General features: G+C 53.7%; 3 protein-coding genes across 9 annotated transcripts in view; 1 reads left to right on the top strand and 2 right to left on the bottom strand.

Annotated features, from left to right (window-relative positions):
* Positions 1–8850, bottom strand: part of Kcnj4 (potassium inwardly rectifying channel subfamily J member 4) — a 28514-nt gene extending 19664 nt beyond the window's left edge. The window contains exon 1 of one of the 5 annotated variants that reach the window (XM_021661609.2): positions 7647–8850. The gene's annotated coding sequence lies outside the window, so the exon portion shown is untranslated. Of the gene's footprint in view, positions 1–2263; positions 2468–2587; positions 2743–3742; positions 3870–4848; positions 4957–7646 lie in introns of those variants that run through there. The other 4 variants (XM_060389040.1, XM_060389041.1, XM_021661608.2 and 1 more) reach the window with 4 other exon arrangements.
* Positions 8851–13330: 4480 nt separating this feature from the next.
* On the top strand, positions 13331–25923 carry Kdelr3 (KDEL endoplasmic reticulum protein retention receptor 3). Its single transcript, XM_021661607.2, has 5 exons — positions 13331–13566; positions 18686–18786; positions 21669–21827; positions 22523–22775; positions 23643–25923. The coding sequence occupies exons 1-5, from the start codon at positions 13476–13478 to the stop codon at positions 23681–23683; spliced, it is 645 nt and encodes a 214-aa protein (XP_021517282.1). The 5' UTR covers positions 13331–13475; the 3' UTR covers positions 23684–25923.
* Ddx17 (DEAD-box helicase 17) overlaps positions 24248–27881 on the bottom strand; it is an 18864-nt gene continuing 15230 nt past the window's right edge. For 2 of the 3 annotated variants that reach the window (XM_021661604.2, XM_021661605.2), the window contains exon 13: positions 24248–27091. In XM_021661604.2, the coding sequence (XP_021517279.1) occupies positions 26586–27091 (506 nt within the window). In that variant the 3' untranslated portion in view covers positions 24248–26585. The remainder of the gene's footprint in view (positions 27092–27881) is intronic. The other variant, XR_002477325.2, reaches the window with a different exon arrangement.

The following is a 27881-nucleotide window of genomic DNA, read 5'->3' as shown; positions in this document are numbered from 1 at the left end:
ACAGCATCAGGGTCTGCCTTTTTGCCCCGGCCATGGGACCTCCCCAGGAGTAGAGTCCTGGTCCCACCTCTAGGCTCTGCATGGCCTTCCCCCAGACTCCCCCTACATCTAAGATTGGGATAAGGAAAGCAAGCAGGAGACAAGCAAGAAAGTTCAAGCCTGACTGCCCCGAGAGCCTCCCCTTCCACTTCCAGCCTGGCCCGGTCCTTGGTCCTTCCCCTCCCTCCCCCAGCGCAGGGGGATCAGGCGCTGATGTAATGCACCCGGCTTTCGTCCCCGTGCCAATCTCAGAAGAGAGACGACAGATTGCGTGAGCCAAATTTGGCATCCAAGGGGGAGAGGCATGAAAAGTGGAGACGTGGAGAAGAGCCTAGGGAGGCAGCAGAGAAGCCCCCCTGCCCAGCAGACCCCCTGCGCGCCTTCTCTCTCTCTCTCTCCCCTTACACCCCCATTCTTCCCCAGCCTGTCCATTCGGCCTGCACCCCCTGCAGGCCAGCCAGTCTAACCCACTGCGGACCCTCCAAAGCTGGGTGCTGCCAGTCCGCCCTCCCCCACTCCGACACACTGCTCCAGCTCCATTCCCACCGCTAGTTTCCTGGTTACCATTGCTGGTTGTCATGTCGCTTACATGTCCTCGTGACTCAGTGGTCCCCGCAGAGGGGGGCCCTCCTCCTCACACCCCCCTTAGCACTCGCCCCCGCCTCCCCCAGATCCACATTAAGAACCAGCCCGCCCTGTGTAAGCCCACACAGTTCCTCCTCCCCCTCCTTCTCATCCTAAGCCCCGTGAATCTTCCCACAGCATCCTAGAGTGACTTTGTCCTCCGAGCCACAAATGTCTCCCCAGAACCTGCACGCCTTGACTCTGCAAGCTTTTCCCAGGGCCCTGACACCGTGCACAAGCCACTGACATCTCAATGAAGTCCATGCTACACTCCCGCTTGCACAAAAAGCAATTCAGAGAAGTCAAGTCAGCTGCCCAAGGTCATCCTAGCAGAAGCCCACAGACATTTCTGTCTGGCTAGTCACCTCTATGTCTTCCTCCCCCACCCCCCCGCCCCCGAGATGTTTCTTTAAGGCTAACACAAGGGGTCATTAGGTACGGCTCCCAAGTCCTAGGTTCCCCCTCTTATGCCTAGACGCCTCCATTATTGTAGGTCTGTATTTCCAGCCATATTCTTGCCACTGGTAGCTACTTCTTTTCCCTCAAAGTAAACTGAGTCTGTCTTCCAATCTGCCCAGCCCTTTCTCCGGCCCACCAGGCAGTGTTCTGCTCACAGAGCTCAGGGCTCTCTGCATTGGAGGTCAGTGGGGCAGGTCTGGTGTCCCCATTCCACAGATGTGTTGGCAGAGGGTCAGGGAGCATAAGTTGCCCAGTACGCTAGTTCCTCAGCTAGCCGGGCTCATTTCTCAAGCCTGCCTCAAGAGATAGATGAGGCCTGATGCCCAGGATGGAAAACTCCAGAAAGAGACCCTTCTTCCAAAGGAGGGCAGAGCCAAATGTTCTAGGCTCAGTCCTCCAGGCTTCAGCCTCATAACCTTCAGCCTAATTGTTGCATGCAATTACTTGCCTCAACTTTCCCCATTGGCTCTCCCCATCAGAAGCCAAGTAAAGGCTCGGCATGCCTCTTGGGCTCCTAGCAGTCCTGGAAGGTGAAGGACTGGACGGGAGCGGGGGGTGGAGTGGGGTGGAGTGGGTATTGCATCCCCCAGATCTAGCCCCATCTCTGTCCAGGTCTAGACACTCCCTCCTGTGCCCAGCTCCTTCAACCTACTACCGGGTGCTCTCCTGCTCCTTAGGCCCTGTCTGACAGTGCGACCCAGCCAACCTACTCACGGTGCCTAGAGGGCACTGCTGCCTGCTTCACTGGGCTACCTCTCCCTGCCCTGAAGTCTGGGTCCCCCTGCATAGTGTGTGTGTGTGTGTGTGTGTGTGTGTGTGTGTGTGTGTGTGTAGGGGTGGCAATAGGCTGACCCTCGTTAGTGGACATTCTGCAGGTGGTGGTGGGGTTCTTCCTGCTTAGAGCTCACAGCCTCACTCTTTGCAGACTCTCTCTCTACAGCCTCTCTCTACAGCCTCAGTTTCCACCACTAATTCCCCCCCCCCCATTGCATCATTTACGGCACCCTTCTCACCTACCCTGGGGCTATCTGACACAAGGCAGGTGCCCACCACAGCCAAAGGGGGATTTTTGTCACACTCAGAACCACTCACAGAGACCGCAGGTGGGAGGTAAAGCCGAGACCTCCCCCCTCCTTCCCACCTTGCTGCAAGTCGCCTGCCTTGCAGCTCCTGGCATAGAGGTGGGCGGGGGCAGAGGAGGGCCACCGCCAGAGCAGGAGGGTCAAAATCTTTCATCCACCTCCCTTCTCTTGCCAACCGCAACCCCCAGGCGACGCTCGGATGGTCAAACGGAACGAGCGCGCCAGCTCGCGGGGCAAGTCACCTGACCCTTCGGGACCCGGGTGGCAGGACCAATCTGGCCGAAAGCGGCAGGTCAGACACTCCCTCGGCTAGCCAGACTCCGGGGACGGAGCGAAGGACAGACGGACAGCGGCGCTCGCGACGGACGAGTCTCCGAGCTTACCCCGGGGCGCAAGGTCCGAGGAGGCTCTGGGCGGCAAGTGGCCGCTACATCCCCCGGCGCGGTCCGGCGGGCGGCGTCCGGGGCGCTGGGCTCGGGGCGCGGGAGCCGCCTGCCCGCGAGGTCGCCGCCGGGCCGGGCGGCCGCCGTGGGTCTCGGGGTCTCCGCGCCGTCCCGCGCCGCTCCCCGCGCAACTTTCAGCGTCGCTCCGCGCCAAGAGCTGGGCGCCGCCCGGGGGGCAGCATGCTGGGTCCCGGGGCCCAGGGCGCCCGGCCGCCCGCTGTCACCCACAGCCCCGCGACCCTCTTGCTGTTTGCCTCTGGCTGTCTCCGGGCTCTGCGGCCACCTCGCGCCGGCCGCACGGTCCCCGCCGCCGCGTCCCGGGCCCGCCTCTCCGCCCGCTGGGCTGGGGCACCTGGTCACCTCGCTCCGGCCCCCGGCCCGGCCCGGCCTCGCCCCGCGTCTCCTCCTCCTCCTCGGCCAGCTGGGTGTCCTTCTCGGTCGCCGTCCCTCCCACTCCCGCCGCCGCCCCCTCCGTCTGGGACCCGGTTCCTCGCCGCCGCCGCGTCCCCGGCTCGCCCGGGAGCCCGAGCTCCCCGCCGCCCGCGGCGCGCCTAGAACTCCCAACTCGCGGCACGCGCCCCGCTTCGGAGACTTTCGCCCCTCCTCACACGTGACCCGCGCCCCGCTGCGGAGGCCGCGCGCCCCGGTTGCCAGCCCCGGACGGACCCCGCCCCGGCCCTCCCGGGGCGCCCGGCCCACGCAGGCAGGCAAGCCGCTCGCGCCCCGGGGACCGGCGACTCGGACTGAGGGCTCGGGGCGGGGTGCGGAGGGTGGGCGGTGAAGGGGGCGAGATGGGCTACGCCGTCCGGTTCCCGCGCGGATCCTTCCCGGGTTTTCCTCCTCGCCCCGCGGCGCTCCTCCCGGAACCCAGTCCGAGATTCCGCTCCCTGGTTTGCCAGGCCCCCGGGGGCAGGTGGGAAGGGTTTGGGGAGCCCGGGAGAGGATAGGTGAGGAACGGGTCCGTGGGGATCCCGATGGCCCTGACCCTCTCCTGAGCGGTCTGTATTGTCTCCCGAGGCGCTAGCGGCTAAGGGCCCCAAGCACCCCCACTTTAGGAGACAGAGGTTGCTCTTTTGGATGGACCCTAACAGTCACCTAGTAAGACTCCAGTTCACGGAGGCGAGACTGAAGGCCCATGGGCGTCCATAAGTTCGCAGGAGGTCACACGGCGGAGTTGGAAGTTGAACAAACCCTAGGCTCTGTTTTCTTCTTCATCTTATTAAGCTGTCTTTCATTTCTGTGTATGTGCTTGTGCCTGTGTGTGAGTATGTGCAGGTGTGTGTGTGTGTGTGTGTGTGTGTGTGTGTGTGTGTGCCTGTGTGCCTGTAAAAGCCAGGAGAGGTTGTCCGACCCCCAGGAATTAGAGTTATAGGCAGTTGTGAGCTGACATGTGGTTGCTGGGAACACAAATTTAGGTCCTCTGCAAGAGCGGCTCTTAACTGTGGAGCCATCTCTTGACACCTTGGTGAGAGAGGGTCCAGGCCCCCTCCCCCAGCCACCTACAGAGAGCCCACACTCCAGAAGCCCCTCCTGAGGAGCCAGCCACCTTCCTGAGAGCATTTGCCAGCTTACTCTAGCCTTCTAAGAAGACCTGAGAGGAAAGCGCTTCCCTGTGGCTAGAGGAGTCTGGAACCCCCACGGGGTAGATAACCCTTCTAGGCCCAGGTCAGAGCGGGAGAAGGTGGAATCTGGGGCCACGGAGAGCTTGGGGACAACCGATTGGCCTCCTGTGCCAAGCAGACCTCCCAGGACCGGACCGACGCTACACGGGCCACACAACCCTCTTTCTATGGGCTCTCCCTTCCCCGAAGGCTCCCTCTCGACTCCTCGGTGCGGTACCCGTCAGGCTCCCGCACATCGTATATTCACACATGTCCTCCTGTTCCCACGGATTCCAGAACGTACCAGATGCCTCCACACCTCTCTGGCTGCCTGCACGCTCTGTTCCCCAGTGCCTGAGATGCCCTCTGTCTTTTTTTTGCCTTCGGAGCCTTTCTGCTATTCTCCGAGCCCAGCCTCTCTGTACCAGCTCCCAGGGCACAAGTATTCCATCCAGTCCCCATTCATTCAACCAGCCAGCCCTGAGGTGTCCACCTAGTCCCAGCCCCCGGGTTAGGCATACGTATGGTTCTCATTTAATGAGTTTGGAAACCGGACCAAGGTGGCTTGAAAGCACTTAGAAACGACAGATTCTGTTCTACCTGTCCACAAACTGAGCGCTGACGGCCCCCTTCGCACAGGCCGTTGAGGGCAGGTGGGCTCTGGCGCAGGCACTCTCGGCTCTTGCACGGGTGCCATCGTCACCCTGAGGAGCTTCAGTGTCTGAGCAGTGTCTGTTCTCTCTGCCAGTCTCCCTCCGTACCCTGCTGTGCCTTCAGGCAGACAGCCAGGACTGATGTTCACTGGGGTGTGTGTGTGTGTGTGTGTGTGTGTGTGTGCGCGCGTGCATTGATTCCCGCCCTCCAGCAACCCAAAGTGTTCACTTAGCAGCTGATGCCTGGTCTCTGCTGCCCTTCTGTGTGGACTGAGAGCAGCAGGACGGAGGGACAGCAAGTGAATGGCCGTGCCCCTCCCCAACCGCCATGCTGCCCCCCCCCTCCCCCGGAGTGGTAAATGTAAGAGCAAGAGAGAGCCAAAGATGGAGGGCTGCACGGAATCAGGGGTCTCTAGGTCCGGCACAGCTGCTCCTGCAGGCTATGTCCCTCAGCAGGTCACTAGGCAAAAGGCTGAGGGAGGGCCGCAGCCCCCTGCCCGGGCCTGGACTGCACCCTGGGCAGGTGTTCTCCTCACTCTGGCTCTTGTTTCTCCCTGTGTGAAGTGGGGAAGTAAGACACCTCCCCCACTTTGTTCTGAGAAGGAGAGAAGGCTTCAGGAGGACCTTGCCACAGGCCACAGCATGGTGCCCCATTTGATATGGAAGGCCCGCCAGTGTGTGTGTGTGTGTGTGTGTGTGTGTGTGTGTGTGTGTGCATAAGTGTGTGTAAAGGACCTTGGGCAAAGAGGAGAATGGCTTGGGTGTTAGAACCTGTGTGACACTTTGTTAAGTTGCCTATCTTCTCTGGACCAACTTCAGAGGCCTCATCTGTAACAGGACACTCTCCTCTAGCCCTGAAAGGCAAGTGGACTTGTCTTCATCCAATACAGAAGCTAGCCTTGGCAGGGTAGCGTTGATGGGGTGGGTGGGAGGGGGGAGGCAATTTGAGACTCCACAGACTCATCCCATGAGCTCAGCACAGTCCCAGGCCCTCATAAGCACTGCCTCGATCTCTATGAGAATGCTATGCTTCAGGTGCTAACTGTTCCAGTGGGGACACTGAGGCAGAGGATTGTGTGGAGTGTACAGCTTCTGCAGCCAGAGACAACTAACTGTCTGGAAGAGCAAGCATTATGCTGAAGTGTGTCTGTCCGTTCATTGTACTACCGCCCCCTGACCTTCACAACTTTGGAAAGTAGAGGCTTTGACTCACCCCCATTCCTGGGTACAGAGGGGAAGCAGCTAGCCTCGGCTCGGTGGAAATAAACAAACGCAGAAACCGGGACTGGAAGTCAGTTTGACACCTACTTAGGTTCTACAGAAGGGGTCATTCCAGGTTGGCAGAGGGCTCACTCACCCACCCACACTCCGGGAATGTGCTCAGGCCTCCTGGGTCCCACAGCGGTCTCTAGAGCCTGTGCATAGAGCTGGGGAGATGAGGAACGGGGGCAGCTGACAGGTGGAGGAGTTGGGGGTTAGGGATGCACTTAGCAATGTTCGTTATCGCTCAGTCCAGAGGTTTGCTCAGCTTAGAAAGTTCCTGAGTCCAGCCAGCCTAGTCCACAGATGAGGCAAACAGGCCACACAGCTGTCTAGATGAGAAATCAGAGCAGGACACAGCTGGCCTCAAAGCCCCATGGTCCTGATAACTCTGAGAGGGGAGGTCCAGCGTGGGGAAAGGGCTTTTGGGGGTCTAGAGGGCCAGCATTGACGTTGGCATGGCAGTCCTTGGGATGGAAGATTGTAGGGGTCTCTCCCACCCTTGGGCCCCATCCTCACCCACCACCCAGCACTCAGTCACCAGGGTGGAATATTTTAGCACCTATAGAAAAACCGCCACAGACGGCAGTGGCAGCTGTTGCTAAGGAGATGCTCCCAAAATAGCCCCCCTCCGCCAACCTTTCCTGCTGCTGCTCCTGCTGTGGGGAGGGGAGGAGGCCAGGCAGCGAGGGGTGTCACAGGAGCCCCAGCCCCCGGCTCACCCCTCCAACCTAGCCTCTGGTGGCAACTGTGGCCACAGACCTGAGCAGCCACAGGTCTGTGGAGGGAGCAGGAGCCAGCCTCCGCCTGCCCAGTGGCCTCAGCACAGCCCTTAAGCTGGGGAAGAAGGTCAGCAGGTGAGCAGAGAACGGAGGGAGACGCCTCTACTTCCAAGACCCTCAGCACATCCCCCATACCACTCCTACAGACACAGCACCTAAGATCCCAGCAGCTACACACATCCACTCACACACACCATGAGCACAGCCCACACAAGCCTGTCCAGATAGGCGTCCACACCAGAAAGACACACATAGATGATAGATGCCCGGTAAACACATATGCCAAGAATGAACAACACATACCAACCACATGACGCTCCGCACAGCCATAAATACACACATTCACATACACAGACTCTCGCATCCATCCAAAGTACACACACACACACACACACACACGAAGGCCTGCCATGCCAGGCACACAGCCGTGTATAACACACACACACACTCACACTCACAGATACAACCATCCAACCACATGCCCAGCACGTGGCTCTCGAAGGTCAACCCATGCCAAATGGGCTCTATCCAGGAGGCTTCAGACAGCCTCAGTGAGTGAGGAGCTCAGTCAGGAGGAGGGGAGCAGGTGGGTGTGGAGGTAGAAGGCCACACCTCTGTGAACCCCTCCACCCCCGGGACGCACAGAGTCTTAGGTCTCAGGAGAACTGTCCTGGGCCCTGTCCACGGGGAGAGGTGGACTCACCTGCAGACTTGAGTCCTCTAGGCATGGAAGGTTTCCAGACCAAGCTCCAGGGTGCAGCAGGAGAGACCGCCCTTGGGGCTGGAGTGACGGACAGGACCCGAACAGAACCCGGGACGGCCCTTGGCACGTGCAACGCACTTTGCCCTTCGACGGCTTCTTTTAAACTTGGTGGCTATCGCGCACACTTGGGGAGGTCTACCCTGAGACATGGGTGGCAATGTTCCATCTCCTAGACCTGGAGAGGAGTGGGCGCTTCAAGACCACACTGCAGGTTACTGACTGGGCTGGTATCCGAACCCGAGGAGGTGCCCGTGGCCCGTCTTCCACTTGTCTGCATAGTTCTCTGTCGGGATGCCAGTCACCAAGGGGCAGGGCCTGGCTTTGCCCACTTCACCCACTGACACTGGGGCGCAGCCCAGTCCTCCGTCTCCCCACCTGGAAAGCAGGGAAGGAATCCCCAGAAGGGCAGCAGGGGCCACACTGAGGCCGGGATGAGTAGGAGTGGCTTTAGCTGGACGCCCTCCGGGCGCCAAGGGCAAGGACGAAAGGCAGCGTCGCTCCCCTCCTCACTTGGCCAGCCGCGATCTCGCTCCAGCCTTGCTCCGTGGCTCGGCTCCAGAAATCCGGGCTCCGGGTCTTGGCTTGCGCCTCGTCACTCGGGAGACGCCGGGAGCGGCTTGCGGTTGCCGTGGGAACCTCAACCGGGCCAGGCCCAGCTCACGACTCCCGGTACCAGGATGGATCAGCCCCGCGGACCACAGCATTTGGGGTATGGGAAAACGACACTTGTCTCTAAAGCAACTCTCCAAGCCTAGAGTACACACCTCAGAAGCACAGGTCAGCAGCTTCGATCACGTCTAGCGGCAGAAATCTAAGGGGCCAGAAAGGCGCTGCTGAACGGGAATCACCCTCTGAGGTTGAACGGGTTCCGTGTTTCTTCTCGGGTCCGCTTTCCGGATCTCTTTAGTTTCCTGCAAAATGGATCGAGCGACTGGCACGTGAGCTTTACCTGTTCCTTGCAAAGTGCTGTAGACACTTTGCTAACGTTGGCCTTGTCGCCATCCCCGGAGTCAAACAAACAAACAAAAACAAAACAGGTTATAAACAAAACAAACAATAACAAAAACAGGTTATAGACGTGAGAGATTCAATAGTCTAAACGGAGCAGCTCCTCTGCTGGTGAATCCTCCGAGACTCTCAACTCATCTGCCTAGCTTCAAGTTCATCTGTTTTTTTTTCCCCATCCCCCTTTAAAGAGCCGTGCAGACAGGGCCACTGGGACAGTGGGCCACCCTCTATGGCCTTGCCCTCAGGCTTTCTTTGCTTCCTGTTGTTGAGGTCAACCCCTACAACTCAAAACTCACTTGCCTTGACACTTCCGGTAATTACGGTCCTGCTTGCAACTTCCTCCAACAAGATTCCTTACTCTGTCTCCTGGGTCTTGCAGGGTTTGTGGCTAGTAGTGCCTCCGTCCCCACCTTGCACCCAAAGAAATCCGGAAGGCCTCATTGATTTCTCAGCCCTCAAGGCGCCTGGCACGCAGCTGGTTTTCAATAAATATATTTGGCACTAAAACCGCGAGAGGTTTCATAACCTTGGCGGCCTGATCGATAAAATGCCACCAGCCCTGGACCTGCCAGGCATCGAGCTTCTGGGATACCTGGGGCCCAGCTGCAGGGACAGAAGGGCGGCTGGAAGCCCACCTATGCCTGGGCTGTTTGAGGCCAGGTCACAGGAAAGCCTTGGTGAGTCTCAGGAGCCCCCAGAATGGATTCTCCTTGCCTTCTGGGACTGTGCTGGGGAGCAGTCCACACTCTGCAGAGTATCCAACCCAATGGTGAAATATAAGAGAGCACTACAAGAAAGAAAGAAAGAAAGAAAGAAAGAAAGAAAGAAAGAAAGAAAGAAAGAAAGAAAGGAAGGAAGGAAGGAAGGAAGGAAGGAAGGAAGAGAGAGAGAAAGAGAAAGGAAGGAATGAAGGAAAGAGAAAGGAAGGAAGGAAAGAAAGAAAAAAAGGAAGAAAGAAAGAGAAAGGAAGGAAGGAAGGAAAGAAAGAGAAAGGAAGGAAGGAAGAAAGAGAAAGGAAGGAAGGAAAGAAAGAAAGAGAAAGGAAGGAAGGAAGAAAGAAAGGAGAGAGAAAGCTTTATGTGTGTACATCTTTTTTCTATAATTGAGTGACCCTCATTCTCTCTCCCATGACTTGACCTTGAATATGCAAGCTGCTTAGGTAATGAGAAGGAACTTTGAGCTGAGGGAAATGTCCCCCTTGGCTTCGCCTCAGCAAGCACGTTTTTGTGTGTGTGAAAATTGAGGCATGGAGGGCAAGGTGTCAGGGGCTGATGGGGAATGATGATGGCACAGGTGTCTGGAGGCAAGGAATAGGACCAAAGTGTTTTAACTAACTGTGGGAATTTACTCCACAAACTCTTTTCTTCCTATCTGTCTATCTATCCATCCATCCATCCATCGAGACAGTGTCTCAGAACTCAAGCCAATCCTCCTGCCCCAGTCTCCCAAGTGCTGGGTTTACAGGTAGGAACCACCACACCTGCTCTCTGTGAAGCTTTAAGAGACCTTCTGCCTTGGAGATGGGATGGCTGTGATGAGCTCATCGCTAAACAGAGAGGGACAGGGTCCTGGGGAAAGGATGCTGATGCAGCTTGGAGGCACGAGAAACAACTTGGACCCTTTACTTCTCCATCTGTGAAATGCAGACATAGTGTTCATTGCATAGGAGCCTCAGATAGACAGGACCCCAGTACAACAGAAAAGCAGTTGGCAGTCCTGTCTTCATCTCCCCATTTAACAGACAGGCGCACTGAGGCCCAGGGAAAGGACATGCACAGGTTCACGGCCACAGTGACAACCCCTGGATAAGATCCAGACCCTGCAGCTTCCCAGCCTTAGTTCCTTCCCTTTTGCCACTGTGATGGTCACTTCTCAGGCCTTCTGGCCTTGGCCAGGGGCCCCTGGCTTGTCTCCTGAGAAGAATTAAAGGAAGGGAAAGACTCAGCCCCATCCCAGCCCTCAGGCCCCACTGACAGCTGCGCTGCTTCCCAGAAGAACAGATGCGGTGCACGTTGCTTCCCTCTGGCTTGAGGAGGAGGTTGGGAGATGCCAGCTGACTGGGCAGCCTCACCTGAGGGATTTAAACAGCTACCGTCTGCTCTGGGCCTTGACTTAGGGGAGGCATCTAGGGAGGGAACAGAGGGCTTAGGGACTTTACTGTCCCAGAGGGCCACGGTCCAGGCACTTTACCTGTCTGACCTCAGGCTCCATTGCCTATCCAGTGGACTTAGAAGGCTGAACAGGGCGGAGCTTCACAGCAATTCTAATGGTGCCTGGCACCCAACAGGTGTGCAACCCTCACACAGATGCACAAGCCCTGTGGCTCTCGCTATGGGAAAGCTCCTTGTCAGGTGGGAGTCTTTGCTGACACAGGGTCCCACCCCTCACTCCCCTCTCCAGGCCGGAAATCCCCACCTATGATGACTACAGCAGAGCAGTGCAGCCAGACTGGGGCTGGGCCTGGGGCTTTAGGCTGGCATGGTGCCTGTGTGATCATGAGAAATGATCTCACCTCTGAGGGCTTAGGATTCCGTGTACAGCGTGAGAATGGCAGTGCCTGCGCGGGCACCCTGTTCAGAGAGCGACCCCCCGGCTTTTGTTGTGCTCATGTTTCATTCGGGGTCTTTTCTCAGCTCTTCCTGGTAGCATGTGGGGGGAGGGGGTGGCTTTCCGAGACGGGGTTTCTCTGGGTAGGCTTGGCTGTCCTGGAACTTGCTCTGTAGATTAGCCAGGCCTTGAACTCACAGAGATCAGACAGCCTCTACTTTGCTGGTGCTGGGATTAAAGCCGTGTGCCACCACCTCTCGACTGTGTGTGTGTGTCTGTGTGTGTGTGTGTGTGTCTGTGTGTTATATCGGCTTCCTCCATCCTGCAGGAAGCTCCTTAAGCAGGGGAGGCAGACAACAACAAAATCACTAGGAGGGCGCTGAAAATGACCAGATTCTGTTGGCTCCACCCTGCTAGAGTGAGCAGAGGCAGCCCAGCTGCAAAGACGCTCAGACAAGAACAGGTTTAGACCAACTGAGGCAGCTGGAAAGGCCTCCAGGTTGAGTCCTCTCCTGAGGCAACTCTCCAGCCTATTGCGCTGGCTGCAGGCTGTGCAGTCGCTTTAGGCTCCCAGAGTTTGGGAGCTGCTACTTGTGCTGGGCGGGGGGGAGGGGGCTGTTTCTGTCTCTGAGTCAGTTCTGCTCCTGTAAGTGACCCCCCAGCCACATTCCTGTCAGTAACCCCAACAAAACTCACTGAGTCGTGAAGCTGGACTTTGGTATCTGTTCTTCGGTCTGTGGAAGGCTCCCTGTGTGGGGTGAGTTGACGGGTGTGTTTTATCTCCCCAGGGAAAAGTTTTGTCACACAACAGTGTGTTTTTGTGAGCGTGAGTCACATTTAGCCCTGTCACCATACAGGCCTTAACTCTCTGCCTCCACCTTCCAAATGCAGGTGAGACCCACCACACCCAGTATTTTTTTTTTTTTTTCCTTTCACGGATTGGTGCTCTCCCTCCATCTCGTGGACTCTGGGGATTGGGCTCAGGCTGTCAAGCTTGTCAAGTGACGAGCCATCTCTCTCACCAGCTGAGCCTTCTCACCAGGCCCTATCCCCAAGTTTTTATGGGGTGCTGGGGATTGAACCTAGGCCTTTGGGTGTCCTAGGCAAGCACTCTACCAACTAAGCCACAAACCTAGCCCTACCACTTTGTGTGTGTGTGCTTACCTGCAGATTCACAGCAAGCCTGCTGCCCAGGGTCCTACATGCTGCGTTCTCTTAGGCCATGGTCCATGCTACTGGTCTTCAGATCGCATGCCAAGCCTCTCAGGAGCGCTTTGTGCTGGGGGTAGTGGTGAAGGCACTGGGGGCCATGGAAAGAGTTGGTGAACATGGTAGCGTCAGCTCTTCAGCAAAGCCTCTCTCCCAAGCAGCGGGAGCAGGAAGAGGCCAGTGGAGAGATGGAGATGGTAGCAGAAGGGGTGCCGGGATCAAGGAGAAGGCAGTATGGCCTTTGGCTCATCGAATCCATGTCTATAGATACAGAGACATATGCCTAGAGAGGGTGGCTGCCCTGCTCAAGAGCCTGGAACAGAAATGATGGTGTCCCATGACAAAGCCGCTTTCACACTCTCAGCTTCTCCGTTGTAAGGGGGGCAATACTGAGGCCCAGACAGGGGCCACAGGGTCATCCTGTCTCCACAGCGGAACCATAAACAAGATTGTCTCAGAGCTACACAGATTAGAGAGAGAGAGAGAGAGAGAGAGAGAGAGAGAGAGAGAGAGAGAGAGAGAGAGAGTCAGTCCCTGGGCTAGTTTCAGCCCAACTTCCCGGGAGTTCCAACACGGATGTTGCCAGAGGCCAGAGAGCCTGCTTCCACCTCCCAGGCCCCAGCAGAGCGTTGGAAGTCAGGACTCAGCTTTTAGCCTAGCGCCATAGGGGGGGCGGGGGGCTAGTTTGTGGGGGACAAGGGAGACCCCCCGGGTGCGTGCCCAGGACCGGACAGAAGCGCAGTCCGGCTGCGAACTGCCCCGCCCCGTCGGCGTGGGGAAGGGGGAAGCGCGGCTTCCTGGCTCCTCGCCCGCGCCCGGCGGCCCCGCCACGTCACCGGGAAGCCCAGGGTGCGCGCGCGGCGGGAGCGCGCGCGGGGAGGCGCGGCACCGGCCTGGGGCACCGCGAGGCTCAGGGACCGGGACGGGGACGTGGCAGCGCCCCGCGCACCACCGAGTTCCCTGGCAGTGCCGAGCGACGCGGCGCGGGATCGGCCGGGCAGGACCATGAACGTGTTCCGGATCCTCGGGGACCTGAGCCACCTCCTGGCCATGATCTTGCTCTTGGCGAAGATCTGGAGGTCCAAGAGCTGCGCGGGTGAGCGGCGCCCGGGCGGGGCGGGACGGGACCGGGGTGGGGTCTCGGGCTCAGAGGGAACCGCGCGCGCTTCCAGAAACTTCAGCAAAGTTCCTTGACATCAGAGGATCCCGGAGCGTGTGCGGGAGCGTGTCTTTCGCCTCCACGGAAGAGCCCTACCTCGCCCCCTCACCCCATCCTTAATCCCCCAAACTGGCTGCTGGGCCGGGACTGCGAGGACCCTTCCCCTCCCTAGGAGAGAAGAATGTTTGGAAAGGGAAGCCGCCTTAATCTTGGGGTCTTTTCCTCCATTCTCTCCTGCCTTTGGCTCCCCCAGGGAGAGCTTTCCTTCTCCTTCACGCCAGTGACACCAGCCTGGCCCGGGGATGTGGAGCTGGTCCTGAGTGGGAGCCATTGGAGGGGCTCCCTGTTTGGCTAGAGGTTTGGCTGCCCTGCTGGAGTTGCAGAGAGTTTCGAGGCTGGATCGATGATTGGAGTGTGTCGTGTGTCATGTCCCCCCCCCCCCCCCCCCGTGCCATGAAAAGCCATCTTTGTCCCTAGTGTTCCCTGCTTGTGCTAAGTGTACAGACGGGGTCTGTGGGTCTGAGCCCAGACTCCACCAAAGCGGGGGAGGCAGGGAGCAGCTGAGGGCTACGTGGAAGTTGCAGCTCTGCCTGTGAGAGAGAATGGGTAGGGTGTGTGCCCAAGGAAGAGGGTACAGTGTGGAGACACCAGTGCAAATAGAAGCACCTACGTAGAAGCCACGGGGTATAGGGCGGGTCCTGGGAAGGACACCGGAGAGCCAGGAATCCAGAAGGTAAGATGGACCAGTGGGGAAGGCTTTTCCTGTTCCACTAGGAATCCAGGATAAGGAAGCCGTGGAAGACGTAGGTGCAGAGGAGGAGGCTCAGCAGGTCTCTTGAGAATCAGGAGGTGGAGGCTAAGAGCTTTGGAGAAGATGTCACCGGGAAGGCTGGATAGGAGAGGGATGGGGCTGAGTTTGGATCCGGCACATTCAGTGGCTCTGGACTGGACTAGAAGTTAACAGGGTGTGTAGTCTTCTGAGAGATTTTCCTTCACAGCCCTTCAGTATCTGGCTCGGGGCACCTGGGGGGGGGGGGAGAGCAAGATGGGAGGGGTGTCATCACCTCCCTCCCTCTCTTCTGAGCACTGTTCTCTGAAACCCCACTGCTCTGCCTCGGGGAGCCGGCCTGCTAAGAGGCCAGCAGGAGCCAATCAGTAGGTGTGTGGCCTCCTAAACTTAGTGGTGCTGTGGAGGAAAGAAAAATGGCAGCTGCTGCCATCCCCAAATGCCAGAGACACTGGGCACGGTGTGCTATGTTATATAGCCTGGGGCCTCTGTTTTCCCAGCAGGCAGAGGGACGGGAGGCTGCCCTGGCTGGTGAGCCTCTTGGAGGCTCCTCAGACTCACACTCACTGCCTCGCCTCTTCTGCTAGGCTCCAGGCGAGGATGTCTGTGGAGATCCGTGTTTTTAGGAGGATGTGTGGGGCCCCTGGGAGTGGAAATGAGCCCACCTGCTGAGGAGGGCCTCAGGAGATAGTGGCCAGGTGTGCCCTATGGAGCTGCTGCCCAGACCGTGGTGACAGGACAGAAGGCCTCTCTGGCAAGCTCTCATGGGGGCACAGCCGGCCCCACCTGGAGCTGGCTCCGTCTGGATTGCCTCATCTGTGTCACCCCTTGCACGAGTTCCTTCACGGCTGTCTTCATCTCCAAAGCACATTCCCTTGCTCTAGGTCCCAGGTCTTCCTAGGTCTTCCTCACATGACTGTGTCACATGTGGGGGTGAGGGGCATTTACTAGTGAGGAGTGTGTGGCCCAGGCATGCCTGTAGCCAGTATGTGGGTCCAGGGTTCTTCAGAATGGGAGAGACCTTAGGAGTACTCCTTGTTAAAAAAAAAAAAAAAAAAGTCACCCTGGCCAGATAGTGGTAGCACACTCCTTTAACCCCCAGTACTCAGGAGGCAGAGGGAGGCAGGGAGAATCTCTGTGAGTTCGAGGCCAGCCTGGCCTACAGAGCAAGTTCCAGGACAGCCAGGGCTCTTATTATACAGAGAAACCCGTCTCAAGACACAAAACAAAGAGCTTTAAGCAGAATTTTATTTTAGAATAGCTGTTGGGTTTCTGGATGGATGGGGAACAGAAATGGAGGACCACAGGCCAACAATGAAAGATTTTTGAAAGTCTGGGAGGCACTGAAGCCGGATACTTGGGCTGTCTGAGAGCAGTGGAGCAGAGGGGAGTGAGCTAAGGACACTGAAGGGACCTGTGGCCTGTTGACTGATGGGCTGTGAGAGAGGAAGAGAGTAGCTATGAGTTTGCAGGCCTGAGTGCTGGGGGGTTGGGGGGCTGTTTATAAAGAAGGGGTGGGGGAGGCTATGGCTGACTTTTGGGAACTTTGGGGATTGTCATGAAAAATGGAGTCAGCAGGTGAATGAACATGCAGGCCAAAAGAGGGCTCAGGTCTGGAGAGCCCCTAGCATTCACGTGTGCACGCATGTGAGGTGTGTGCGTTTGCGCGTCTGCCAGCCACAGGGATGGCTTTGATGGCAGAGATACAAGACAAGAGGCAGCTGGATGATTTGTTGACAAAGGCAGGTAGAGCCATAGAAGGGGAAGCAGAGGTGTGTGACACCACCGGGGCCAGGAAAGGGAGGCTAGGGACCAGCAGGCAAGGTCAGCTGCTCTTGAGACCAGGAATGAGGTCGGCCGACCCTGGCTTCAAAGACATGGGCACCGTGAAGGGGAGCAGTTAGGTGGGGTAACGGAGGCTGCTGTGGGTGCGGCAAGGAGGAAAGAAAAGGACGTACCTGGCCCTTGGATGCAACTACCTCTGTGACCACCAGCAGCGGCCAGAGCAGTAAGGGATGACCTGCTGTTTCAGGGCCCGCTTGGGAAAAGTGCCGCAGGAGCGCTGGTGAGATGGAGTGGAGTCAACGGCTTTGTTGCCCGTTTGGATGTTGACTTATTAGATGGAACCCTGAGCCTGGCACATGCTAAGGAAGTGTCCTTCTCCTAGGTCACACACCAGTTCTTTGCTTGCTTCTTTGTTTTGAGGCACGGCTCCCTAGCCTAGGCTGGTCTGCCTCTGCAACCTGAGGGAGGGGATCAGGCGCTGCCCAAATGCACAAAAGGCCGGCCCTTGTTCTTATCTTCTTTTGAGAGCCTTTATGGCCACCAAGTGTGACATGAAACTTAGCAGAAGCCAGATGAGAGTACAAGGGAGCTCTCTGGACTCTTGGCCCTCTTTCTCTAAAACGTCCTTAGTGGTTGTAGCGCAAGCCTGATCGCAGCACTCAGGAAGTGGTGGCAGAAAAATTAAGAACTGCAGGCCAGCTTTGTCTACACAGAGTTCGAGGACGGCCTGGGTGATGTGAGGGGCTGTCTCAGAATACTAAAGAGTGGGCTGGGGAGATGGCGCCATAGCTTGTAGCTTAAGGTTCTTGCTGTCAAGTCTGAGTGTCTGAATTTGATCCACATGGTGCAAGAGGGGAGCCATGCTGTGAAAGTTGACCTCTGACCACATACAAGGCATGTGTACATGCACACACCCTGCTCACACATACACCACAAACACATGCTAGGTAAATCAATAAATTTTTATAAAGAATTTAAAAAAAACGTTAAAGAGAACCTTTATGTTTATTATGTTTATTCCTTGCATGTGTATGTGTGTGCACCTGAGTCTATGGATGGGTACCACATGTGTGCCTTAATCATGGTGGTCAGAAGAGGGCAGCAGACCTTCCGAAACTGGAGTTACAGGCAGTTGTGTGCCACTATGTGGGTGCTGGGACCTGACCTGGGTCTTCTTCCAAGAGCAGTAAGCACTCTTAACGGGTGAGCCATCGCTCCAGCTCAAAGTAAACAGACCCTCTTTAAAAAGCCAGTCAGACAGGCCTTGGAATTGGCACACACCTGCAAGCTCAGCACTGAGGAGGCAGAGGCGGGGAGAGTTGCTGAAAGGTTGAGGCCAGCCTCGATTGATTAATTAATTTTGAGGCATTGTTTTCCTGTGTGGCCCTGGCCAGCCTTGAACTCAAAAGGCCTGCCGCTGCCTCCTGAATGCTAGAATCAAAGGTATGTGCCGCCATACCCAGCCCGAAGCCAGAATATTGTTTGTTGTTGTTTTGTATTTTGCTTTCGGTTTTGTATTTTCTGTAGCACAGTCTCTCTGTGTAACAAGCCCTGGCTGCCAGGGGAACTCATTTTGTAGACCAGGCTGGCCTCGAACTCACAGAAATTCACCTGCTTCTTCTTCCTGAGTGCTGGGATTACAGGAGAACGCCACCACACCAGCATAGCAGGGTCCAGGCTTATCAGGGCTACAGCAAGACCCCGTCTTGAAAGAAAGAAAGAGAAAAAGAAAGACAGACAGACAGAAAGAAGGAAGGAGGAAGGGAGGGAAAAAAGGAAGGAAGGAAGTTGGAGGAAGAAAGGGAGGAAGGAAGGCACAGTGTGGAGAAGAAGACCCTACGGATGACAAGTCCATGCTTCTGTGTCATGCACATTTCTCAGGCACATGCAGTGAGCTGTGGCCAAAGGTCTGTGCACTCAGGCTTCTTCGCTTTTGCACGTACCATTTGGTGTTTATTATTTACTTACTGCAGTGTTGGGGCTGAACCCAGGGCCTCGCACATGCTTGGCAAGGGCTCCGTCACCGAGTTGCACTCATGATTCTTGTATTATAATGAGCAAAAATAGATGTAACCTTTGTAAGTAGGAGAAGGGCTTTTAAATTTTAGGCATTTTGGAAAACAGAGTGCTGCTGGCCCGCGCCTTCATCTGCCTGCTTGTCTCCCTAGTGAATCAGCAACTGGAGTCAGCGCCTCCTTCTCCCAGGATGGAGCTCTGGGGTTGCCACTGGAGCTCCGGGGGTGGCGCACAGAACAGCCTGGGCACCCCCACCCAGGCGACTCACACTACCCCCGCATCCTCCACAGAGAAGCACCAAGGTGGCGCACGCAGGGTTCACTACTGGGAACGTGGTCTCTTTACTGGGAGACAGATCGTAGCCCAACGAGAGGCACAGGGACTCCGGCGACTTGGTGCGGGGACAGCCGCTCCTGGGTGGCCACCCCACAGGCTACGTCCTCATGGTCTCTTGTTCACCCTGCACAGGCATCTCTGGGAAGAGCCAGATCCTTTTTGCTCTGGTCTTCACCACCAGGTACCTGGACCTCTTCTCCAATTTCATCTCCATCTACAACACGGTGATGAAGGTGAGAACGTGGGGGCTGCTGGCGCGCTGGGAAATTCAGGCCAGGGCTGGCGCTGGCTCAACCTGCCTTGCTACCCAGGGCCTTTCAGGCATGGCCCCCTGCACTGTTTCCTCAGGACCTATGGGGTACTTAGCTCAGGGAGGTGGCTGTGGAAATTCATGGAGGTCACACATTTAAATGGTGAAGCAGCTAATCTCAACCCTGGGGCAGCAGAGAGGCGTGAGGATTGCTGCAAGTTCTAGGGCTACACAGTGTCTCAAAAGACCCTCACTACCTCCACCACCACCACCACCACGTGGTGTGTATGACAAGTGGCCAACCTCGTGGAGATCAGGGGGGAAAGCACCAAAGAAAATGCATAGCCTGGGCAAAGACCTAGAGATAGGAACAAACTAGTCTCTTCAGAGATGTGTGAGGCCAAGGCAGTGGGTAGCCAGTGAGTAGAGCTGCCGTGTGGACAGAGGCAAGGTGGGGACGGGATGAGGAGGGCGGGGTGGCTCAGGTCAGCTACAGGGACCAAAGGTTGCTTCGGTTGGTCTGGAAGTGTATGACACTCTCTTAGCTCCCCTGCCATGCCTGGTCTCCGCGCCGTAGCGTGGTAGGCGCCGCTGGGGTGAAGACTTACTAAACCTCCTGGCTTCGAGGCGGGTACATTGTGGAGGCAAGAACAAATTGCTAGTCGGCAAAGTGGGGTAGAGCTTGTCAGGTGCTGCTAAGAGAGCGGGTGACCTCAGCAAAGTCAGGGGGTAACACTCCTATAACATAAACGCCGCACGTGAGCTGTTCAGGGGTGGCTTGGCAGCCCCACGGGTGCCCCAGCTCCTTTCTCCTCACTCTGACACCTTCGGTGTGGCTGGTACTCATGAGGGTGTAAAATATACAGTTGTTCAGCAGGGTTCCACATGTGCTTGGACTCCTTGCTGTTGCCATCTTGAAATTCCTAATTTTGAACAAAGGGTCTCACTTTTTCATTTGGCAGCGGGCCTGGTAAGCTGTGTAGCTCGTCATGAGCAGAATGTCTATCTCCAGGGTCACAAAGTGTTTGCCCTGGGCTCCTAAGGCAGAGGGTAGTGATAGTAGAATAGGGGACCTGCCTGCCAGCAAGGTTTTTTTTTTTTTTTTAAAGATGGGGTGGTATTGGCACATACCTTTAATCCCAGCACTGAGAAGGCAGAGGCAGGCAGATCTCTGAGTTCAAGGCCAGCCTGGTCTACACAGAGAAACCTTGTCTCAAAAACAAACAACAGAAAAGATGGGGATCTTAATAAGTGGCCTTGGATGGCCTGAAACTCACAGAAATCCACCTGCCTCTGCCTCCTGAGTACTGCAGTCACAGGAGTATGCCACCATGCTTGGCTTGTTTTAGTGTCTAAAGATATTTCATGAGTGTTTGCTTGTATACAGGTGTGTGTGTGTGTGTGTGTGTGTGTGTGTGTGTGTGTACCACATCTGCAGTGCCTGCACAGTCCAGAAGAGGGTGCTGGATTCCGTAAAATCTAAAGTTCCTTGTGAGCTGCTATGGGTGCTGGGAATTGAACTCAGGTGTTCTGCCAGAGTAGGAAGCACTCACTACTGAGACCCCTCTCCAGCCTCCTGTCCTTGGTTTGCAAACAGGGTCTTAGCACATAGTAAAGGCTGCCTTTAAACTTAAAGATCATCCTGTCTCAGCCTCTCACATGCAGGGATCATAGAAAAAGGTTTTGTTGTTTTTTGAGACAGAACCTCTCTCCGTAGCCCTGGCTGTCCTGGAACTCATTATATAGACCAGGCGGGCCTTGAATGCACAGAGATCTGCTCATCTCTGCCTCCTGAGTGCTGGGATTAAAGGTGTTCCACCACCACTCATCTGGAGAAAGCTCTGTTAAAATGTTTTATCCAAAATCTCAAGTGACTGAGATGGAAGACTAGCCTGTATCCAGGCTAGCCTGGGATACACATGAAGGCCCTGGTCTAGCAAGAGGGCTTAGTCAATAAAATGCCTGCTATCAAGCCTGATGACCTGAGTTGGATCTCCAGAACCTACATAGGAGAGAACTCATTACCACAAGTTGTCCCTTTGCCATGTGTGCACACCGTCCCGTGTATTTGTGCCTCCCCACACAAATTAAATATATATATATATATATATATATATATATATATATATATATATAATCTTTAAGAAAACAAAACAGCCAGCCAGTTGTGGTGGTGCACCCTTCGAACCCCCCTCCAAAAAATTTCCAAGAGATGATATGGTGCACCAAAGAGAATTCTCTGTCTCAGAGACACCCTTTGGGACCCCAGGTAGGAGAGGGGGGAGGAGGAGGAGGAGGAGGAGGAGGATGCTGTCACCTTTAAAGCATTTGAACTCAGTGTGAATGTGAGGCTAGGGTCTTAAAATCACCGTCTGCTTGGAAATCGCTGGAGATGGACCAGCTGCAGCCCCAGCCTTGTTGTGGCAGGATGAGGTGTCTAGTTTGTAATGGAATGGAAAGGTGGTCATCACCTTTCCATCTGTGCTGAGTGAGGAGCTGGGGGATTCCAAGGAGGGTCCTGCCCATGAATTCTCTTGCAGGGGAGACAGATTGAGGGTGGTTTTAGGACGTGAGATCCCATACTACAGAGAGCACGTGTCTCTCGTCCTAGTGGGAGGTGACAGAGTTCTCTGTGCCAGTGTAGCCTAGTGTTACCTGAAGCATTAGTACAGCCTGGGAAATTGTTAGAAATGCAAGTTCCAAGGCTGCCCAGACCTACAAAAGATTCTTCGGACAGCATCAGAGAAGCTACTCCTTTGACTCTAATGGAAACCTCCAACCCATGCATGAATCTACCCTCCAGGTTATAGATATCCCGGCTAGCATGAGTGTTAAATGATTTCACAGACGTCCATCTCTCTTTAGGTTGTTTTCCTCTTCTGCGCCTATGTCACAGTGTACATGATCTATTGGAAGTTCCGGAAAACATTTGACATTGAAAATGACACGTTCCGGCTGGAGTTCCTCCTGGTCCCAGTGATGGGCCTTTCCTTTCTGGTGAACTACAGTTATGCACCAATGGAGGTGAGTGTCATCCCAAGACAGCGGTCCCTTCTTTCAGTCATCCGGGCCTGCCTGCTACCAAGCCCTTTGCTCACCATTCACAGCATTCACCCCCACCCCTTAGTAAGGGGGGCACATCTGTTCGGTTGGGAGGTTCGAGTTAAGCAGGTGCTTAGCCCTTCTTCTCTTGGGACCGTGTGCCCCCAAGAGCACTCCAGGCTAACTTAGCAGGCCTGGGCTTCAACAACAAGCATCTCTGGAGGTCCTGTGCTGGTACATATGGGCAATATACCCTATATACCCTGGCATGCTTGGGCTGTACCTTGACAGTGTCTTTAATGTCATTTATAAACTGTGAAATACGTATTAAAACACTTTGTGGACATGTTTTCACTGTTGGAAAACCAGCAGGGACTACACTCCATAAATGATGGAACGGTAGAACTACTGAAGTTCAGGGCTGGGGACGCTGGGTAGAGTGCTTGCCCCACGTGCATCTGGCCTTGGCTTCTATCTCCAACACCCCCAAAAGCCACAAACACAAGTTCTTAAACCTGGTATGGTGAAGCACGCCTGTTGGCTCCAGACCTTCCTTAGCTGAGGCAGTTAACACTGAGCCTACCTGGGTGATGCTGTTCTCTTCAGCAAACACGTTCACTACACGTGGGTCCTCTAAAGCAACAGACCCTTCCCAGCCTTTTCTGTTTTCCTCACAGGTCCTCTGGACCTTCTCCATCTATCTGGAGTCAGTGGCCATCCTGCCACAGCTCTTCATGATCAGCAAGACTGGAGAAGCTGAGACCATCACTACTCACTACCTGTTCTTCCTGGGGTTGTATCGGGCACTCTATCTGGCTAACTGGATCAGGCGGTACCAGACAGAGAATTTCTATGACCAAATCTCCGTGGTGTCTGGAGTAGTCCAAACCATCTTTTACTGTGACTTCTTCTATTTGTATGTGACCAAAGGTAGGCACTGGCCCTATGTCACCATGCCCTCTATAGAAGGTATTCCACCTGGTCTGAGGAAGCAGGGTCAAGGTCCATCCCTCTGGAGCTTATGTGGATGGATGGGTGAGGGCCAACCACAGACCAAAGGGAATCATGTGTGTACAGAGGGGAGAACTGGGAAGAGGCTTTTGACCAACCTGGTTGGGAAACCTAACTCTTGTATAACCTCTAAAGCAGGCAAGAGCAAGGCATAAACCCTGACACTCAAGCCAGCTAGGTTCACTGGGGGCTTCAAGGGGCCATCATTAAGGGCTTGTTACCGCACCACCGCAGCATCTGTAAGAACTCATTTCAACTAGCCCAGCAGCTCTGCTCTGCCATGCAGGGAGACTGGTCAGGGTAAAGAGATGCACAGGGTATGGGAATGGAACAGAGATGTGCTGATGTTAACTATTTGATCTACAACCATAACCAAAATGGGGGCAAAAGGTGACAAAGACAAGGCTAACCTGAGATGGAATTTCTGCTAAATGCATGCCTCCTGCAAGGTGGAAACTTTGAAGGGACAGCAGGTTATAACAGACTGTGCCTTTAATCCTAAAACTAAGAAGGCAGAGGCAAGTCTAGCTCAAGGCTAGCCAAGGTCAGTGAAACTAAGAAGAGGGGGTAGCATTAAAACAATCTTTTTTGGAGCTGGGAGGTGGTGGCACACACCTTTAATCACAGCATTTGGGAAGCAGAGGCAGGCAGATGTGTTTGAGGCCAGCCTGGTCTAGAGTTCCAGGACAGCAATGGCTACACAGAAACCACTGTTTGGGGGGGGGGGGGGGGGGAGGGTGTAGACCTAAAATCTTTAAAAAAGCACATCACTCTATTTTCTTCTAGTCCTTAAAGGAAAGAAATTAAGCCTACCAATGCCAGTCTGAGGAGATGGGCCACAGAACCAACCATCTGGATTGTTCTTCTTGGTGATGAAGACCTGAGACTTAAAATGATTGGTGCAAACTGAAACAAAGCACTGATAAACTTCCAAGCTCAACATCAACAGCAGGACCCATCCTGGATATGATGTAACAGCTGGTGCTTTCGCCCAAGAATGGTGCCTTACAGTGAATGGAAAGATACCTCCTCCATGAATGACCATTGCTCCTTTATGACTATAGAAGGTTCATGCCAAGGAATGGGCAGATCCATTTGCAAAGACATTTCCTAGGTCAGTGCTTAACTGAAGACCTGGTGTGTGTTAGGGACACAACCAACATCCACACTTCATCTAACCTGCAAGCAATCCAAATCACCAGCTCTGCCAAAATAGGACTCCTAATCTACTGTGTAACTAGATTCTTGTGCCAAGACTCACCAATTCCACCCTCCCCTACCAAGTCTGAGGTACTAACTAGGATGACTAGCACATTCACCTCCCAACATTTGCTGCTTGGAGGAAAACATTAGAACTACACTTAGTTTTAATGTAATAAAAAATTCACACCTTTATTGTCAAGTGTTTATTTATACCTACAAAAGAAAACAAGATGGTATCAAAAGGACAGTTTACAAACTAATAGTAGTAACATAGCTCTTAGCATCCTGTGCCTTAACATCATACCTACAATTCAAGTCTCAATGACAGGAATGTGTTGAGCGACCAGCATGGGCATTAGCAGGGCACTGATCCAAGCAAAAGCCACCAACCTTTTAGATGACAAGTCTGCGCAATGAACTGTTAGGGAGGTCGGGAGAAACAACCCACAGCCTAATACTGAAGCCCTTTCCCTAAATGAGTTAACCATGAAGGCAATTAACCCAGCTCAAAGGGTTTGCCTACATCTGTTCTCAGAGCAGAACTCAACGGATAGACAAGGAGACACAAGTCATTTGCGCCAAGTAGGAAAACTGCTAGTTTTCTGCTGTACCCAGGCCAAAAGAGCTCCTGAAATTTGGAATCTGCTTTTATCTGGATTATGCCTCTGATGGAGAGGGAAGGTAAGCAACCTAGCTGCTGCTTCATCCCCAGAGGCGGTAATAGAAGGGATGTTTTAAAAGAGCTGCACTAGCACAGGACAGCCCATGGTATAATGCTTAATAAAAAATAAAAATAAATTTGGTTGTAGAAAGAAGTCTTTCTAACAGGCTGGTCAGTGTCAGGGATAAGACACTTCCTTTTGGCAGGCTTAGAAACAGACAGGACACATACTTTGGTTTCAAAGCAAAGAGCAGGGTTGCCACACATCTGTGCCCATCTCTCTCCCTTGGCTTCAGCCTGTAAAACAGTAAACAAAAGAATGCCAAGCATTCACATGCGGATAATCCAGCATATGACGACAACCTACCTGTTCTGTTGCACACTGAATCCTACTTTCAGTCCCTCAAAACCATCCCTTTTCTCTTCCGGAAGAAAAACACCAAGTGTATTGACTGTTACATTTTATAAAGCAGCAAGCACCCTCAAGGCACAGCCAAGAAATGCAGTGGAGCCTCCTCCTTTAACTGTTCTGTGAACAGCACAGGAAAGAGCAACACCGAAGGTCTCACCATTGTGATCTAATGTAGGAACTGTGGCCATCTACTGCCCTATACTGACAGGGAGACAGAAGAGCAGAATATTCTTTCCTGCTTCAACTGTTGTTCTTACAAGTTTCAGGAGGGAAAAGCGTTTAATAAAGGGATGAGACAAGCTCACCCACTTTCACACTCAAGAATAGGTTGGACCTGGGCTTTAGTGCTCCATGAGCACTACCTACCTGTGAAAAGCTGATGGCGAAGGGATGCCCAGGATGAGCGCCTCCAGCTGCTACAAAGCACCGCACAGAACAGGCTGTGAGGAGACTAGCTCTTCAGCGGTCCTGCTCAGGAGAGCCTGGCCAAGCGGGCAGAGCAGCCCACGAAATCATTCTTACTCTAGCTCTAAGAATACTGCGTTGAAAAGGAAGATCTGCTCGTATGCAGTCCGTCATTTCTAAAGATGCATTGTAGATTCAACTGCCTGGGAAGTTTCTGCTAAGTACTGATGTTTACCGCTAGCTCATAGTGGCTATCTGGCTAGAACAACTTTTAGATGGTCCTGGTTACTATATTCAGTAAGAAAACCAGGCGCCAGTCTACCCAGCAAAAACAATGCCATATATATACTCTTTTAAACTTAAAAAAAAAAAAAAAAAAAAAACAATACATGTGAACCCAGAAATGTAATTTCTAACTCAACCTAACATGGCTAATTTTTATTAACTGCAGGAAAAAAGGGGGGTGGGGGACGATGACAATAAAACCAATTAGGAATTTTCTGTCGAATGCACATAATGAGCCATCAGCCAAATTAACTGATAAAGCAGTCTTTAAAACTTATCAAGCCTGAGTTATCTAACTTCAGTAACCTAAAACCTACCATGGACAGTGTGCATGGAAATCCCTCTTGGCTCCTCCCAGTCTAAAGATAAGACGCCATCTCCTGTGAACAATTCATCTTTCCCTATCCTCCCTCCCAATGATAAACAGGCTCAACAAAAGCGCCTAATACCTTTAAGATGAAAAATAGCTCAATATCCTCAACATGCGTTAGAATGGGGGAAGAAATTAATCTTTTCCAGTCAGCTACATATAGATATAGATATATATATATTTTTTCCTTACAAAATCTGTTATTACAGACTGGATCTTTTGGGCGGGCAGAAGAAACCTGGCAGTGAATTTTTAACTAATCTGCATTAAAAAAAGATAAACCATAATGGTTGGGAAAAGAAAAAAAAAAAATGAAAAGGTTTAGAAGGGTAAAAGAGAAGAGTGTTCCTCTAGATGTAATTAATCTGCAGGAGTCACTCCCACCAAGCAGTTTCATTTACGGGATGGAGGAGGAGGAGGAGGGGGAGGAGGGTACTGGTAAGCAGTCTGCCCCATGTAGCCTATCATATTGGTAGCTCCTGGAGGTTGTGCAAACTGCTGTGACATCAGCGGCTGTGGCTGCTGCCCAGATCGACCTATCCCGCTAAACTGCTGGCTGGAGCTCTGGGAGCTCCTCCCGGCTGAGGTGGTGCTACTAGCCCCGTAGGTACCAGCAGCGTACTCCTGGGCTGTGTAGCCACTGGTGCCATAAGCAGCTGCCCCATAGGTGCCTTGAGCATAAGTGTATTGGCCTGCTTGTGCCCCAAAGGCAGAATTTGGGCTTCCATAGCCACTGCCATTAGCATAACTTGCTCTATCGGTTTCACTACGATCCCTGTAGCTTGTAGAATCTCTCCGACCACCATCCTTGACCCCTCGAAGCCTCCGGTCACACTCATCCTGATACATCAGATTGGGATTGTTGGCTGAAGAAGTAGTCCGGTATCGAGAGCGACCTCCTGGTGGGAAGAGAAAAGTATTTTTAACGCCAAGTATGTGATCCAGACAAAGTGAACATAAAGGGGCCACAGAAATACTCGACACATCTTTGTCAGCAATGCTAGTCTCTTAGCCAATACTTTACTCAACTTGGTGCCTTTTAAGACTCTTCTTGAGGGTAATGAAAACAATCTCTTGTTTTTTCAACACATGGTTTCTCTGTGCGGGCTTGGCTGTCCCAGGCTTAATTTGCAGACCAGGCTGCCCTCGAAGAACTCGGATATCCGCCTGCCTCTGCCTCCCTGAGTGCTGGGATTACAGGCGCGCGCCACCACATCCAGCAACAAAAACAAAGCTAACATACTAAGCTAGGGAACCAGGAGCTCAGAGCTGAGTGCAACTCACAACTGTAGTTCAACTATAAGCCTCAACTAATAATGCTAAGTAAGCAATGAAAAAATGATGCAGAACTACCTAATTCTCCAAAGGTATAAGAAGTAACAAGAGTTTAGCTTTATAAGTATTTAAAAGCTGGTCTAGCTATGAAACTCAAGCAGTTCCAAAAAGATACACACCTGGCCTTTTCTCCACCAATTAAGAATCACAGGCATGTACTACTAGTTTAATTTTGAACAAGCACCATGTGACTCAAAACTTAAAAAAAAAAAATGGGTCATAAATTCTCAACTACAGAAATACTGGGCTACAACAATAGCACAATGACAAAACTTACTTTGTGACTTATAATGAAGTCATAAAAACCACTAAGCATTCTCCTCTGACTTCTAAGCAAGCACCTTTACACATCAA

The sequence above is a fragment of the Meriones unguiculatus genome, chromosome 8, assembly GCF_030254825.1.
Source record: "Meriones unguiculatus strain TT.TT164.6M chromosome 8, Bangor_MerUng_6.1, whole genome shotgun sequence".
NCBI lineage: Eukaryota > Metazoa > Chordata > Mammalia > Rodentia > Muridae > Meriones > Meriones unguiculatus.
The sequence above is the reverse complement of the archived record's forward strand: the minus strand, read 5'-3'. Positions and strand labels throughout refer to the sequence as shown.

Bases quoted from the DNA above. Each gene is read 5' to 3' on its own strand.
- Kdelr3 (XM_021661607.2), top strand. From the start codon at position 13,476: ATGAACGTGTTCCGGATCCTCGGGGACCTGAGCCACCTCCTGGCCATG. The intron at 13,567-18,685 runs GTGAGCGGCGCC...CACCCTGCACAG, and splicing joins GAGGTCCAAGAGCTGCGCGG to GCATCTCTGGGAAGAGCCAG. The intron at 22,776-23,642 runs GTAGGCACTGGC...ATTTTCTTCTAG, and splicing joins CTATTTGTATGTGACCAAAG to TCCTTAAAGGAAAGAAATTA.